Raw genomic sequence first — 15,508 nt, 5'->3', positions numbered from 1 at the left:
GATGTGCAGTATGGTATTTTAATACATTCTCATTAGAAATCCAATCATAAAACATTTTGTAAGAAACAGACACAATTGGATTAGAAGGGAAATGACTTCATTATAATATGTTTGGCCTCAACCATGTCCCTCACCCATTTTTCTCGAAAGCGAGTCATTCCTGGTCTGCAGAGGAAGAAAAACAAATACACCAAAAGCCTTTTAAAATAAAACATTCAGCTTAAGATTGATTTCCTGTTTACTCTGTTTCATCTCTGGTGAGCAAAAAGCCTTTTGTGGGGGAGGGCTGCAAAGACTGTCTCTATCTATTCCTTAGGCCCAATCAATAAAAGAATTAATGAGCTTATATGTAAAGATTCTTTAAGAGAGCTGCTATACAAATAAAAGGGGTTATACATGAGTTTATTCCATGTAATTGTGAATTTTCCCATAGAAACAATAAACATGACCCATTTTGCCACCACGCTACTCTAGCAGTTAATCCTCAAGTATCTAATCACTGAAAAAAAAAGACACTAAAAAGCAAACCAAAAAGAAAAAAAATTCTAGAACAATGGCAGTATCCTATTTTCAGTCCATTGTAATGGGGTAGGTGGTCCAAACGAGAAAGGTGACTATTATGTGAATTATCTGTGTCTATGGGCCTGCTAGAGATGACCTTTATCTACCACCCATTTAAAATAAGTCTCCAAATGTTCATTACCTGTGAAGTAGTGACTGGCCCTCAAAGAAATAAGAGACTTCAACGGGTGCATCCTAAGAGAGAAAAGGACAGTTGTCAGCTTAGACCAGTCATACAGACTCATGATTTCTTCCATCTCTATACTTGTCCATATATACTGTTAAATTTATAGAATTCATCTTCCTTTTCAATTGGAAGTAGGTGATAGTTCTCTGTCATGTCAAACCTCTGTTCTCCAAAAGATATTTTTTGGCAACAAATACCTTAAGCATGGCCACAACATTGGAAACAAGTCAGGAGAGGCTTATGCTCAATAAGAGCTTGAGTAAATCATTGACCTTCTTTACATGTTCCAGTTTACTCAGCTGACAGTACCTACTTTACCTCTTAGGAATGGCATAAGAAAACAATATAGATGAACAAAGTTTGAAAACATTTTTAAAGCAGCATAAAAACATAGGTTGTAAATTGCCTCAGTGGTCCCCACCCATTCTCTGCTACAAAATTATACTCAGAATTCTGAGCAAGGGCCCTTCTCCCAAGCCCTCTCTCTGTGGTCACTGGTTTGCGGTCTTGCTTACCTCCATCCACCAGCCTTGCTTTCTGATCTCTAAACTTGCCATTTATCAAGACAGCTAATGGTAGGATATATGACCAGGAGCTCTAAATAGATAAGTTTGTACTAGGATAGGATGGATATAGGACATAATTAGCTCACTGTGTAGTCACATATAAAGCCTTAGAGTCAGACAAAACTTCAAATAACCTTTGTGAAAGGATGAAAAGCAAAGAATATAACAATTTTATGTCTCCTGTGTTCCAGGCATTATCCTTGGTATCAACCCTGCTCTGAGAACCCTATGCCTGGATTCTACATATTTGATATTCATGGTCTACCTAATGGCTAAAAGCAGTCATTCTTTCAAGTATTTATCGAGTGCCTACTATTTGCTAGGCCTTGTTTTACAGCAAGATAAAAATCTCTGCCTTCATGGAACTTAAGTTCTGCTAGGGGAAGCAGATAATAGCAAGATAAATTATATAGAATATCATAAGGTAAAGTGTTGTGTAGAAAAAGCAAAAGCATTGGCAGGTGGGGAGTGGGGTAGAAAGTGCAGTGTAGGAGGTGAGAGAGCAAACCATGCACATACGTAGGGGAGAGTGTTCCAGAGGGAACAGCAAGTGCAAAGGCCCTGAGGCAGAACTATGTAAGAGTAGCAAGATCCAAGTCGCTGGAGAAAAAAAGTGAGGGAGAAGGAATAGTGAGAAAGCAGAAATAACAGGGACCAGATCACTCAAGGCTTTGTAGGCCCTTACTACTCAAAGTATAGTAAGGGCCTGCAGCATCAGCCTTGCCTGAGAGCTTCTTAGGAAGGCAGAATCTCAAGCCCCACCTCAGACCTGCGGAATCAGAATTTTCCTTTTAACAAGATTCCCAAATAATTTGCATGCACTTTGAAGTTTGAGAAACACGTTGCAATGTGTTTTAAAAGGGTGACATAAATTCATTGTATAAGGGCCACTCTGGCTGGCTGCTATATTGAAAAGAGACGTGATGAGGGCAAAGGTGGAAGCAGAGGGACCAGTTAGAAGGCTACTGAAATCATCTTGATGAGAGATGATGATGTCTTGGATCAGGGTGATAGAAGGGTGGTAAGAAATTGTTGGATTCAGGACCTATTTTTAAAAGTAGGGCCAACAGAATTTCCTAATGGATTGGATGAGGGATGTGAGATAGTCAAGGATGATGCCAAGGAATTTGGCCATCAACAGATGAGGAAAACTGCAGATAAGGTTTGGAAGGGAAAATTGGAAGTTCCATTCTGGTTACAATATGTGAGATGTTTCTCAAACATCCAAGTGGCAGAAGTCAGCTGGAGATATAAATTTGGGAATCACTAGAGGTGGCCCATTTAAAACCAGGAGACTGGCCCGGCCGGTGTGGCTTACTGGGTGAGCGTCAACCCATGCACCAAGAGGTCACAAGTTCAATTTCCAGTCAGGGCACATCCCAGGTTGTGGGCCTGACCCCAGTGTGGGCATGCAGAAGGCGGCCATTCAATGTTCTCTCTCATCGATGTTTCTCTCTCTCTCTCCCTCTCCCTTCTCTCTTTTTCTAAAATCAATAAAGAAAAAAATTTTAAACCAGGAGACTGCATATGATCATCAAGGCAGTGCATACAGAGAAGAAGTCCAAGGCCTAGGTTTTAGAACATTCCAATATGAGGAGGTTGGTGGGAGGAGAAACTGGTAGAGAGTGAGAAGGAATGGTCAGTGAGGCAGGAGGAAAACCAGGAGAGTGTGTTAGTCTAGAAGCCAAATGGAATGTTTCATGAAGGAGGGAGTGATCAGCTATGGCAAGTACTGCAGATGGGCCAAGCAGGATGAAGACAGAAATATGACTATTATGTTTTACAAAGAAGGGGTCATCAATGACCTTGACAAGAGAAGTCTCCATTTTCATTTAATTCTCATCAAAGAGAACAGCATAAAAGGAAGAGCTTACCGGAGGTTTGTTTTTGTTGAACTTGATGGTGAAGAAGGCAAAGGCAGAGCTGAATGCTGTGGGTGTCTGAGAAGTTGGGACACTCCAGCGTACAGAGTAGATGTAGTGGAAGCTGTGAACCAGGTCTCTCGTCTCTATCAACTTTGTGTAGTGCACCCAGCGGTCTTGATACTCCCAAGTCTGTTTCATAGAAAAAAGAAAGAGCACGCAAAGAAAGACAAGTAGACTTCTGTTTGAGGCTTCTAGATAAAGACAGTGCACAACAGTAGGGGTTACAGCCCTGCTTCTGGAATCCATTTCTAACACTTTTTATTGGGATTCAAACTAGAGTCAACTCCCCATAATCTTCAAAGATCACTTGAGATTGGGCTTTGGACTGTAGATTCACACGCTCAGATGTGGGTGTGTACATACTCATTACACACATGTACACACTCACTTCCTTCCAGACCCTTACTTGGGAGGCAAATTTGGTTAATTGGAAAATAATTAGGACGTGACTAGAACATGTGGTCTGCTCACTTTACTCAGGGAGATGCGAAGGTGTGACTAGAAAGTAACGAGGCTTTCTCAAACTGTTTTTGAAAATCAGATTCACTTCATTGCAGCCATAGGTAGTATGTAAAATAAGGTCAGAAAAGGAATGAGTCAGGCAATAGGATCTTTCAGATCCCTCAGATCCCTGTCTACACCCTTGGAGAAGCTTCCCCTCCAAAGTACAAATCTTTTTCTTTTTTTTTTTATCCTCACCCGAGGACATTTTTTCATTTTTTGTTCAGATAGAGTGGGAAAGGGGGGGGGGAGAGAAACATCAACGTGAAAGGGACACATCGAGTGGCTGCCACCCGCACGACCCAACCAGGGCCGGGGACAAACTGCAACCGAGTCACATGCCCTTAGCGGGAACTGAACCCATGTCTCTCTGAACCACAGGTCGACGCTCCAACCTCTGAGCCACACCAGCCCAGGCCAAAGTACAAATCTTACCAGCACCTTGGGTTCACAGAAATCATAATGCAGCCCTGATTTCTTAGCACAGGGCCTTGAATGCTATAGGCATTTAACAAGTTCAAGTCAACCAAACCCCCTTGAGCTGGCTATCGGGGCATAGGAAGCTTCCAAATCAAAAAGATCCTAAATTAAGATGAAGGTCACAAAAGGAAGAAAGTGGGATTGTCTAAATCCCAGTGATGTGCGGAGGGAATGTGGGAGGAAGTAGTAAAATAATTTCAGGCTCTCCTATTTTTTTTTAAAGCAGTAGGCTAGCCTTTTGTCTCAGCTTACTTTATTTTAAGCTTCTACCCAATTGGCTGTTTCAGTCAGCCAGAGAGGAGCACAAAGACTCCAGATTCCTTGAGATTAGGGACTGTGTCTTCCTACAGAGATCATTCCTTTTAATGAAGTTTGAGAGTCAACCCCTTGAAGCTCATAGAAGAATACCCTTTTTTTTTCAACCGTTCTATAGTATTTGATATATTTTGTTGAGCCCTAATGTTTAATCTGTCATATAATCATGGACTTTGTAGCATTGGAATGATCCCTAGAGATCATCTAGTGAAGACCCTTACTTTGTAGATGAGGATACTGGGGCCTAGAAATAGGGAAGGACGGTCCAAAACAACAGCTGGGGTGGGGACCTAGGACTCCCTAGCAGCCAGCTCAGTTCTCTGTCTACACCACCAGATGCCTCAGTTCTAGGATTTTCTTCCTGTCAACTTGCTGTGTTAGTGGGGGTTTTTATCCCTTTGTGAACAAGGGCAGCCTTGGGCACATTAAATACAACTATTTTCATCAAGCCAATGTCTTCCCATTTTTATCACTGTGCAGTCAGCTGATTTTTATGTAGTTCCAATGAATGTATGTTATCCTTGTGTTTTGTAATTTTTGCATAACCTTGATTCATATACTCACTTCCTGGAAACAGTATCTCATTGTGCTACTTTAACATGGATAGTTTAACCCATAATATATCATTGGACACTCAAAACCAACAAGCACTGGAAGTATATGCACAAAACTGTTATCAATGGTAAATGACCTTTGAGCGAGTAGAACTGGGTATTGTGTGGGTAAAAGAGTAACTTTCATTTTCTACTTTTTGCTTTTTTGCTCACTGGGGATTTTTATAACAATGCTTTATTTATATTATAAAAATTTTAACTGTGTGTTAGGCTTTGGAGATTTTTCACTTTTTCCCTTATAAAGAACTTATGTGTCTGTTCTTGTTGTCAGGTTACATTCCTGAAGAGAATAAACCAAGTATTGTGGCCATTGTCAATGTATAAGTGTATGTATTTCCTCCCTACTAATACGCAAGCTTTCTGACACCAGGTTTAATCATACTTACTCACATTGCAATACCTTAAAATCTTTTGAATTTACATTTTTCATTAATAGTAAAACTCTGCATGTTTTTTTGTCATCAAAAAGTCTTTTTCCTGCCCTGGCTGGTATGGCTCGGTTGGAGCATCGTCCTATGCACTGAAAGGTCACCGGTTCAATTCCTAGTCAGGGCACATACCCAAGTTGTGGGTTCAATCTGCAGTCAGGGATTTTTTAAAAAAATTTTTAAAGTCCTTTTTCTACTATGGCGAAAAAAGTATATCAGACAGACCTATAATCAAAACTTCATTTTGCTGCTTAAACAAAGACTTTGGACATATTGCCCAACTTCTCTGAGCCTCAATTCTTCATCTGTAAAATGGGTACTCTGATGTACTTGCATTCAGGTTTTTTTGTGAGGATTAGATGAGATAATGCACATAAAGTCCTTAACAGTGCTTAGCACATAGCAATGCTCAGTAAGTGGTCACTCCTTATTTGCCATTGCTTGGTGTATGGTGGACTTTGGGAAATCTGTACTAAGCTTGAGAAAGCTCTCCATCAGAAACTCCTGGCACTTAGATGGTAGACTTCACTTCTAGGGCTCACTGCATTAGTGGGGCTGGGAACAGGGTGATTTAATGTCATGAGTTATATAGAGCTTTTAGATTTTTCAGTCACCTACTTTTTAATTGTCTCTCTGTATACAATAGTCCTACAAAGTAGGTAAGCTCTTCATCTGTGAAGAAAAAATATAGAGAGAATAAACCTGTTCATGTATTTACCACATATGTATAGAGCACCTATGTGTAGCTAACATTTCTAGGGGCTGGGAACAGAGAAATGAACAAGTCTTTGTCCTTGTGGACCATATGATCTGGTGGTGGAATAAAAGTAATAGGATTGATAAGTAAAATCTAATATATTAAGTAGGGCTAAGTACTAAAGAAAAAAATAAATCAGAAGAGAGAGGGTTGTAATTATAGATGAGGTGGCTAGGAAAGGCCTCAGTGAGCAAGTGGCATTTTAACAAAGACCTGAAGAGAGGTAAGGCATGAACCATGAGAATAGATCTCAGGGGAGAGTGTTCCAAGCAGAGGGAACAGCAAGTGCAACGGCCCTGAGGTGAGGACATGCCTGGCAAGGAAGCAAGTGTGTCTGGAGTAAGGAAGGTGAAAAGGGAGGAGGTAGTAAGTGATGGAGTCTGAGCAGTAAGCTGGGAGGGAGGAGGAGACTCAGATCACATTGGGCCATATAGGCCATTGTCAGGACTTACTTTTGCCTTTTATGCAGAATAACCAGTTAGATTTGCAGGGGACATTTTTCTTGCTTATTTTGTGTCCCATTCCAGTCTGATTCACAAAACTTGGGTGCAGCCTTAGGCCAGTGGGCACCCATTTAGAGCACAAGATGGGAAAATTGCTTAACTGGGAAAGATATTTTCCTAGGAAAATGTAAGATTAGGATGATACAAGCACAGGGAAATACAGTTGTGCTTTTCACCTTCAAAGACTATCACATCTTTAATTTTAGAATCCAGATGAGGACATCTAGTCACCTTTAATATCATCTCCTAGGGATTCTGGACTTTAAACTTTTCATCAAAAAAGAGCCTTTTTATTGTTCTTTGCCTCTGTACACCAAGTTGGAGTGGTCAACTAACTTACCAAAACGAACTCCTCAATTTGCCTACGGCCCTTTTCTGGTGTGAATTCACCGTGTGTGAGCCAGTCGACGTTTTTGATGATGTATTCATCATCTTCTGCAAAAAAGATGTGAATTTGTTAATTGCCTGGTAGTGTGACATTATATAACAAGACAGTCCTTTAAGCACCCAGACAGGATTAATACCTTCCACAATTTTAACAGCAGCGGCGATGGCCCTCTTAGCTAAATGTAGTGCTAGTTCAATCACATTGCTGTCTTCTGTATCCATTGCTGGTTCAGTCACTTTGTTGTCTTCTGCATCCATTGCTGGTTCAGTCACATTACTGTGTGTATCCACTGCTGGTTCAGTCACATTACTGTGTGTATCCACTGCTGGTTCAGTCACATTGCTCTCTGTATCCACTGCTGGTTCAGTCACATTGCTGTCTGTATCCACTGCTGGTTCAGTCACATTGCTCTCTGTATCCACTGCTGGTTCAGTCACATTGCTGTCTGTATCCACTGCTGGTTCAGTCACATTGCTGTCTGTATCCACTGCTAGTTCAGTCACATTGCTGTCTGTATCCACTGCTGGTTCAGTCACATTGCTGTCTGTATCCACTGCTAGTTCAGTCACATTGCTGTCTGTATCCATTGCTGGTTCAGTCACATTGCTGTTTGTATCCATTGCTGGTTCAGTCACATTGCTGTCTGTATCCACTGCTGGTTCAGTCACATTGCTGTCTGTATCCACTGCTGGTTCAGTCACATTGCTGTCTGTATCCATTGTTGGTTCAGTCACAATGCTGTCTTCTTTATATACTGCTGGTTCAGTTACTTTGCTGTCTTCCTTATCCATTGCTGGTTTAGTCACATTGCTCTTTTCTTTATCAATCAACCGGATTGAAGGATGTTTATACACATCTACTATATTCTTAAATCTGACAGCTTTACCCTTCTTCATTTTCTTTTGGCTAGAAAAAGAAACTCAAGAAGTTACCTTGTGTGTGTACGTGTGTGTTTGTCCATGGGTGCATGCACATGTGCATACACACTTGTATGAGTACAGACTCTTCTTTTTAAGATTTTTTTTTCTTTATTGATTTTAAAGAGAGAAGAAAGGAGAAGGAGAGAGAAAGAAACATCGATGAGAGAGAACATCGACTGGCCACCTCCCACATGCCCCTCCCCTCACTGGGGATTTGGCTCACAACCTGGGACGGGGGATCAAACCAGCAATCTCTTGGTGCATGGGTCAATGCTCAGCCACTGAGCCACACTGGCCAGGCCAGACTATCTCTTGAAGAATCACAAGAGACAGGAAATGGTTGTTTCCTCTCCAGAGGGGATTAGGGGTTGGGGTAGGAGTGAGGCCTCACTGTTTATCCTTTGTGCCTGGCCACTGAGATATACTTTTCCTGAAAACCAAGGATTTTTCAGATTCACATAACCATGAAGACTTAAGACGTAGTAGAATTATTCCTAACTTCTTTGGAGTTCTAACAATATTGATTTCTAGTTGAGTCTTTAATAGAACCTCAAATCCTGCTTTAGGCTATGGAGAGCCCATGACTCTTTAAAGATAAAGTGAATTAAATGATTAGAAGAAAAACAGTATAGGAGGTGTTGGTTTTTCAGGGTTTTCTCTTGGATTTTCCAGGTATACAATTATATCATCTGCCAGAAACTATGATATTTTACCATCTTTTTTCCTGAAATATATAAATATTAGCTTTGATTAATACTTCTGGGAAAATGTTAAGTGAAAGTGGAGATAAAAAGCATCCTTCCTTTGTGTCTGACTTTAATTGGCATGCTTTCTGGCATTACATCATTAAGTATGATGCTGGTTTATGGCTTGAGATTTATCACATCAAGAAAATATATGTCTGCCCTGGCCGGTTTGGCTCAGCGGTTGGAGCGTCGGCCTGTGGTCCTGAGAGACCCGGGTTCGGTTCCCGCTAGGGGCACGTACCTCGGTTGCAGTTTGTCTCCGGCCCTGGTTGGTCGCGCGGGTGGCGGCCACTCAGTGTGTCCCTTTCACATCGATGTTTCTCTCTCTCTTCCTCTCTCTCCCTCCTGCTCTATCTGATCAAAAGATGGAAAAATGTCCTCGGGTGAGGATAAAAAAAAAAAAAAAGAAGAAAATATATGTCTGCTCCTGTTTTAGTAAGATGTTCATCATAAATGATAGCTAACACTTTCCAAATGTGTCTTACATCTATTGAGATTGTGAAAAATTAGAGTTATCAGGACTGTGAAGGGTTCATCACAGAGATAGGAGTCTTTACATTTTCCATCTTTTTTTCATCTTTTCTCTTGAGTCATGAACTCTCTTTCCCTGCTATACTTAACTCTCTTCACTTTGGAGAAATCTCTTACTTCTAGCATAGTTATACATTTCTTACAGGCAATCCTTGCATTGGGAGTGCTGCAGGAAAGTCAGTATCTCCAAAGTGAGTCATTTATTTTTCTATAAATAGCAACTCCCAATTTGGTGTGTTTAATGTGCCTCAACTCTCACCACAGCCCTGTGCGATCATGCACTGTCTACCCTTCACTGGCCTTTCCAGATCCACTCTCCCCCATCTCCCCTGCTCTCTTCCCTGGAAGACTGACCTGGCTGGACTAAATCTATGGGCTCTCCCATGCCCTCTATCTTCCAGGAGGTTCCACACAATGGGGAGGCCAGACTGAGCAGAGGAGAGTGAGGTTGAGGAATATATTCCCCAGGGGGCTGTCCCCTTACAAAATCACCTGTGGCTGGCTGTATGGAGAAGGCAGGTGTCCGCTTCTCCCAGGGCACTTCTCTCACAACTTCCCAGTTCGTTAAGGGTACCATTCTCTCCTCTCAGCCCTATGGCCCCACTGTTACTAGCCCCGGGGACCTGTGCTTGCCCTTGTTTCCCCACTGTCAGCCCACATCTTTGTAAAGATTTCCTTAACCTATCCCTACCTATCCTGCTTGTAGTATGCCAATTTTTGTTACCATGTGAAACGAGGAAGCCAAGCTCACACCCAGACCACCTGGCTCCACAGCCCATGCTCTTAACTATACTGCTCTCCTTTCTCCAAGATTCACAAAGAGTCACGGGGACCTGTTCTCACATTTCCATCTGGGGTCCAGAATGTTCTCATTCTCTTTGTATGAGCCTCTTTCTAAAAAGTTCACCCTTTGTTCCCTTTCTTGACATCATCATTGGTCACAGGGTATGGTGGGTACTGCATAAGGCAACCTGCTTCCTGTAGCCATCAGTCCAGGAAAGGTTTGAGCAGCCTTTAAACATTCTGGTAATAACGCTGACTTGTGTTCATTGAGTCTTCATATGAGCTTTTTTATTATTAATAGAATTGATTTTAGAGAGAGATGAAGAGAGGGAGAGTTAGAAACATCGATGAGAGAAAAACAACTAGCTGCCTCCTGCACACCCCCTGCTGGGGATTGAGCCTGAAACTGAGGCATGTGCCTTGACCAGGAATCAAACCAGTGAGCTCTTGGTGCATGGGTCAATGCTCAACCACTGAGCCACACTGGCCGGGCCATATGAGCATTTTAAGCTCAGTTTGTCTCTGTCTCAGTTCCCTATTGCTGCAGCTGGAGGGTGAACAGGGCCATCTGCTGGGAGAAAATGGAATCTTCCTAGGCTGCCCATTCCAGAGGGAGGGAGTCTAAAGGACTTAACCTCGGAGAACTGGCTCGCCCCAGCCCAATTTGGCCAAAGTGATTTGCTGTAAACTCCATAGTTCAAGACAATAGATTGTTTTTGGTGAACTGGTAAATTCGGTAGGATTTGGTGAGTCCATACAGTAAATCAATCCTTCAGAAAATGGCCCATTTGGTAACTCGGTCATTCAGTGACTTGGCTTTCAGCGAATTGCTTCTTGAAATTGACTAGAAGCCAAATGTCTGACTTCCAACACCAAGCCAATGAAGTGGGGGTTTTATCCATGGAAGCACCTCCTTAAGACCTTCCCCCAGGGAGTCCTGTGCTACAACAGGAAAATGAAAGGTGGGAGCACGGCTCAGTAAGCAGTTCAAATCTTATCCGCACACATTTGTGAGCACTATTCTTAAGCGTCCCTGTGATTGACCTCTCCTCTCCCCTTCCCTTCCTAAAAGATGGGCAGAATGGGTGTGGAGGGTCATGGGTGTGTTCAAGTTTGGGGTCTGGGTGATGAATCCAGAGAACCGCTCCCGGTCCTTTTTGTGGAGCCCTCCCGCCCTTAACAACCCCCAATACCTGAGTGACCAGATCCTTGTTTGGAAAAGTGGTAGCCGGTGAAGCCTCAGAAAGAGTCTCTCAACAGCTTTTCTCCAGGATTCCCAGAGGGAATGTTTACAAGTGCTGCCAGGGCAACACCAGTTTCAACCAATGGGAAGCAAAGTTCAAATGAGAACTCCAACTACTTCTGTTAGTAAAGGTAGTGACAGCAACAATCGGACTCCCAAAACAAGACCAAGCTGTAGTGTCCACACCCAGCCTCTCCCCAGCAGGAGATGAGCTTGCAGGACTGTGCCAGAGGGATCGCAACAATGAGCCTCGCAGCTGCTATGTACTGGGGTCCTCATTGTGTGCCAGTCACTGTGTGGTGGGCTCAATATGTAAGTCATTTGCTCCTCACAACAGCCCTGTGAGGTAGGTTTTAGTATTTTCATTACAATTGAACAAACTGAGGCACGGTGTTAAAGAAGTTGCCAAAAACTCAAATCCAGAGCTGTCTGACATTTTTTTTTATTTATCCCCAAATTCTGAGGTTAGGACCTCCCTTATGTGCTTGATTATTTTCAAAGATTTTTTTTCATTAATCCTCATTTTAAAAAATAATTTATTGAGGTAAAATTCACATTACATAAAAGTAACCATTTTAAAGTGAACAATTCAGTGGAACTTAGTACATTCACAGTGTCGTCCCCCCCCCCCCAAATTTTGACATCTCTGAAATGGGAATTCATCATATAATCAATGATATATTACAGTTAAATTGATAGTGTTTTTAAAAATTCTTCATAGTGGAATATAAATGAAGGTGCACCTTTCAGATGATGGTGTCTTAGATTAGTTGAAATATGGTACTTGGTGGATTTTTTTTTTATCCTCACCCGAGGACATTTTTCCATTTTTTGTTCAGATAGAGTGGGAGGGGGAGAGGGAGAGAGAAACATCGACGTGAAAGGGACACATCAAGTGGCTGCCACCCGCACGACCAACCAAGGCCGGGGACAAACTGCAACAGAGGTACACGCCCTTAGCGGGAACCGAACCCGGGTCTCTGTGGACCGCAGGCTGACGCTGTAACCACTGAGCAACCGGCCAGGGAGGTACTTGGTGGATTTTTGAGGGAACATACATGATATTTGATGCACACCACTCATTTACTGAGTGTTTTTCAAAGATGTCTTTTATGAATCCAGGATGGGCGTATACTATAATGGTTATCAGCGTAGACCAAGGAATAATTTACTTAACATTTCTAAGTTTCCTTGTCTATGAAATGGGGATAATAGTGCCTACAAAATAGTGTTTTTTATGAGAAACAGATAATTCTTGTAAAGACTGAGAACAGTGCCCAATACATCATAAACTGTCTCTATAATGGATATATATATATATATACACATACATATATATTATTTTCTGTATTATCATTAATAGGTGTAGTACTATAAAGTGTTATTTTAAGTAGTGAAATCAAAAGTTGTTGGGCCTATGCTAGGACCCAGTTTTATTTTGTTAATTTTATTAATCTATGAAATCTCTAGGGCTGGGAGCCCATACCCTTAACCACTGTTCTCTGTTTATGGAGTGGTTGGCTTCTCACCTTAAGACAATTTGCCTCAAGCCCAACAAAGAAAGGAAAGTACTTTGCTAAGTGTCCTCTTTATTCAGGAAGAAATGCTGAGTTTGCTGTCTGAAAACACCACATCCATCAAGGTCCGGCACACAGGAAGCCTGTAGCAGAGATGGGGTAGTGAGGTTGAGGAATGGGACTGGGCAGGAGCAGGGTGGAAGGCAGTGTGGCTTAGTTGAAGGAACTCAATCTCTGATCCCAGCGGGTTTTGTAGGGGTCCAGAACAAGTCTCCCCAGAATGTACCACCCTGGCATGCAGATTACTTTAAGCTGATAGTAAAAGCCCAACAAACTCAAGAAGAGTTTCTTTTGTTGTTGTTGTTGTTGTTGTTGTTGTTGTTGTTTTTCACCTCCTCACCTGCCTGAGGGAATTCATAAAGAAAACCTGCTTCAGGAAGGGAACCTTGGCGTATCCACCACAGCATAAATGAACTAACTGTGGCAAATAGGGAGGAACTTACGAAGTCTGTTAGATCCCCCTCTGTGTCCCACTCTTCCTGGAAGGGTTAAAAAATATTTGTTTGCCACATCTTTGCTCTTTTTCTTCTACCTGTGAATTGCCTGTTTTCCATTTGAAGTCCCCAACCCCTGCCTCTATCTTCCTAGTCCAGAATGGCATACATACCTCATTTTTCCTCACTGTCTTTGGAATTTTTATGCTTATGTGAATTCCCCATATGTACATAGTAAAACTTTATTTTTTCCTGTTAATCTGTTGTCTGTCATTTGAATTATTTGACTGGCCAGAAGAATTGAGGGGAGGGGAATTTTCCCCATCCCCAGCAGTTTCAAACCCGAGCTCCGGCACAAACTGGCCTTGTGACTTTAGGCAGGTTGGTTCACCTCACTGAGCTTCTTCATGTGTACAGTGAGGATCTTTTTTTTTTTTTTTTTTTTTTAATCCACACCCGAGGACATTTTTCCATTTTTTGTTCAGGTAGAGTGGGAGGGAGGGAGAGGAACAGAGAGAGAGAGAAACATCGATGTGAAAGGGACACACCGAGTAGCTGCCACCCGCACAGCCGACCAGGGCCGGGGACAAACTGCAACCGAGGTACGTGCCCTTAGCGGGAACCGAACCCGGGTCTCTCAGGACCGCAGGCCGACGCTCCAACCGCTGAACCAAACCGGCCAGGGCTACAGTGGGGATCTTAATAGGAGTCACCTTATAATGTTGATAAGAAGATGAAATTGTTGCCAGAGAAATGGATGGGTGCAATTTCTCCTTCACTAGTGCAAGTGGGGTTCTTGCAATATCTTGAGAAAAGAAATTTTCTAAAACTCACGTGGGATAATGAATGGTTTTTATTTGCATGAAATTATATCCCTCGGGTTGCAAAGTCCCATTTCCTTTCAAGTCCGGTCCTTGAATAGGGGTAGCTGGGAATTTAGCAGAGCTAGAAGCAGGGTCAGTGTCCAAAGTTTCCGTTCTATGGTGAAACTGAGTCCAACAGAGCACCAGGCTAGATTCAGTCCATTAGTCCATTGTGTGGGTCCCACATGTCCATGAGCCATGTGGGCAAATGCAGGGGAGCACTCCCCCTGCAACAAGAGAGCCAGGAACACAGGCAAACAAGGAAGAGAGCCAGGAGCACAAGGGAAAGCCAAGAGAGAGAACTTCCTTTGTTAAGGAGTTTGGCTCTAGTTTGGCTCAGCAGTTAGAGTGTTGGCCTGTGGACTCGATTCCAGTCAAGGGCGCATACCTGGGTTGCAGATTCTATCCCCAACCCTGGTGGGGATTGTGTGGGCAGCTAATCAATGTGTCTCTCTCACATTGATGTCTCTCTCTGACCCCCCACCCCCACTTCCTCCCTTCCACTCTATCTGGAAATGAATGGAAAAATATCCTCGGATGAGGAGTAACAAAAAAAAAGAAAAAAAAAAGGAGTTAAGTATCTCAGATTTCACATCCATGCAGTGGCCAAGCCTGTTCTGGCCAATTACCTGTTTGCAGGTATGATTGACAGGCAAACACTTTCCCAAGGCACCCAGACCTTTCTAGGCATGTGTCTATTGTCCAGTCCCTTCCCCCAGCAATCTGCAGGGAGTAGACCTGGAGTGTTAAACTAGCTTTCTGGCAAAGCTGTACAAATGGCATGCCTATATTACCCAGCCTTCCCCCTGCTCCTTTCCTGTTATTTAATAACCAGGTTATTATAACAGCATCAAAATGAGGCAATTCAAATAAAGCACTCAAAACAGGTATACTCTAAGTGTTCAATAATCATAGTTATCACAATCACAATGATGAAGAGACCACAACAGACAGTGTTGTAACGTGCCAGCAAGATAACCAGAGAACCATAGCTGAATTGTAAACGAGCACTTTATTACTCCGGAGGGCTAGAGGGATCTCCCAAATCCCAGCCCCGAGCTTCCTTTGTTCTTTGCTTATATAGGGACAAAATACAGAAAAAAACTACATTAAAAAAAAAAAAAAAAAAAGAGCTACATTCAAAGAAAAAACTTACATTCCTCCTGACTCCACTTAATTGGCATCA

General features: G+C 42.4%; 1 protein-coding gene across 1 annotated transcript; it reads right to left on the bottom strand.

Annotated features, from left to right (window-relative positions):
- Window positions 1-80: 80 nt before the first annotated feature.
- Window positions 81-8,121, bottom strand: AKAP14 (A-kinase anchoring protein 14). The gene is made up of 6 exons (XM_036271735.1): window positions 7,866-8,121; window positions 7,362-7,769; window positions 7,178-7,272; window positions 3,189-3,368; window positions 704-756; window positions 81-165 (listed from the first exon to the last, which is right to left on the bottom strand). Exons 1-6 carry the CDS (start codon window positions 8,119-8,121, stop codon window positions 81-83), a joined length of 1,077 nt encoding a protein of 358 aa, XP_036127628.1.
- Between the last annotated feature and the right edge of the window lie 7,387 nt (window positions 8,122-15,508).

Source organism: Molossus molossus, unplaced genomic scaffold (assembly GCF_014108415.1).
Source record: "Molossus molossus isolate mMolMol1 unplaced genomic scaffold, mMolMol1.p scaffold_m16_p_2, whole genome shotgun sequence".
Taxonomy (NCBI): domain Eukaryota; kingdom Metazoa; phylum Chordata; class Mammalia; order Chiroptera; family Molossidae; genus Molossus; species Molossus molossus.
This window is presented reverse-complemented; position numbering and strand designations above follow the sequence as displayed.

Coding starts and splice junctions, on each gene's coding strand:
- AKAP14 (XM_036271735.1), bottom strand. CDS start 8,121: ATGAAGAAGGGTAAAGCTGTCAGATTTAAGAATATAGTAGATGTGTAT. Junction 7,770..7,865: donor ACCAGCAGTGGATACAGACA/GCAATGTGACTG, acceptor CAGTGGATACAG/ACAGCAATGTGACTGAACCA. Junction 757..3,188: donor TCAACAAAAACAAACCTCCG/GTAAGCTCTTCC, acceptor TTTCTCTCTTAG/GATGCACCCGTTGAAGTCTC.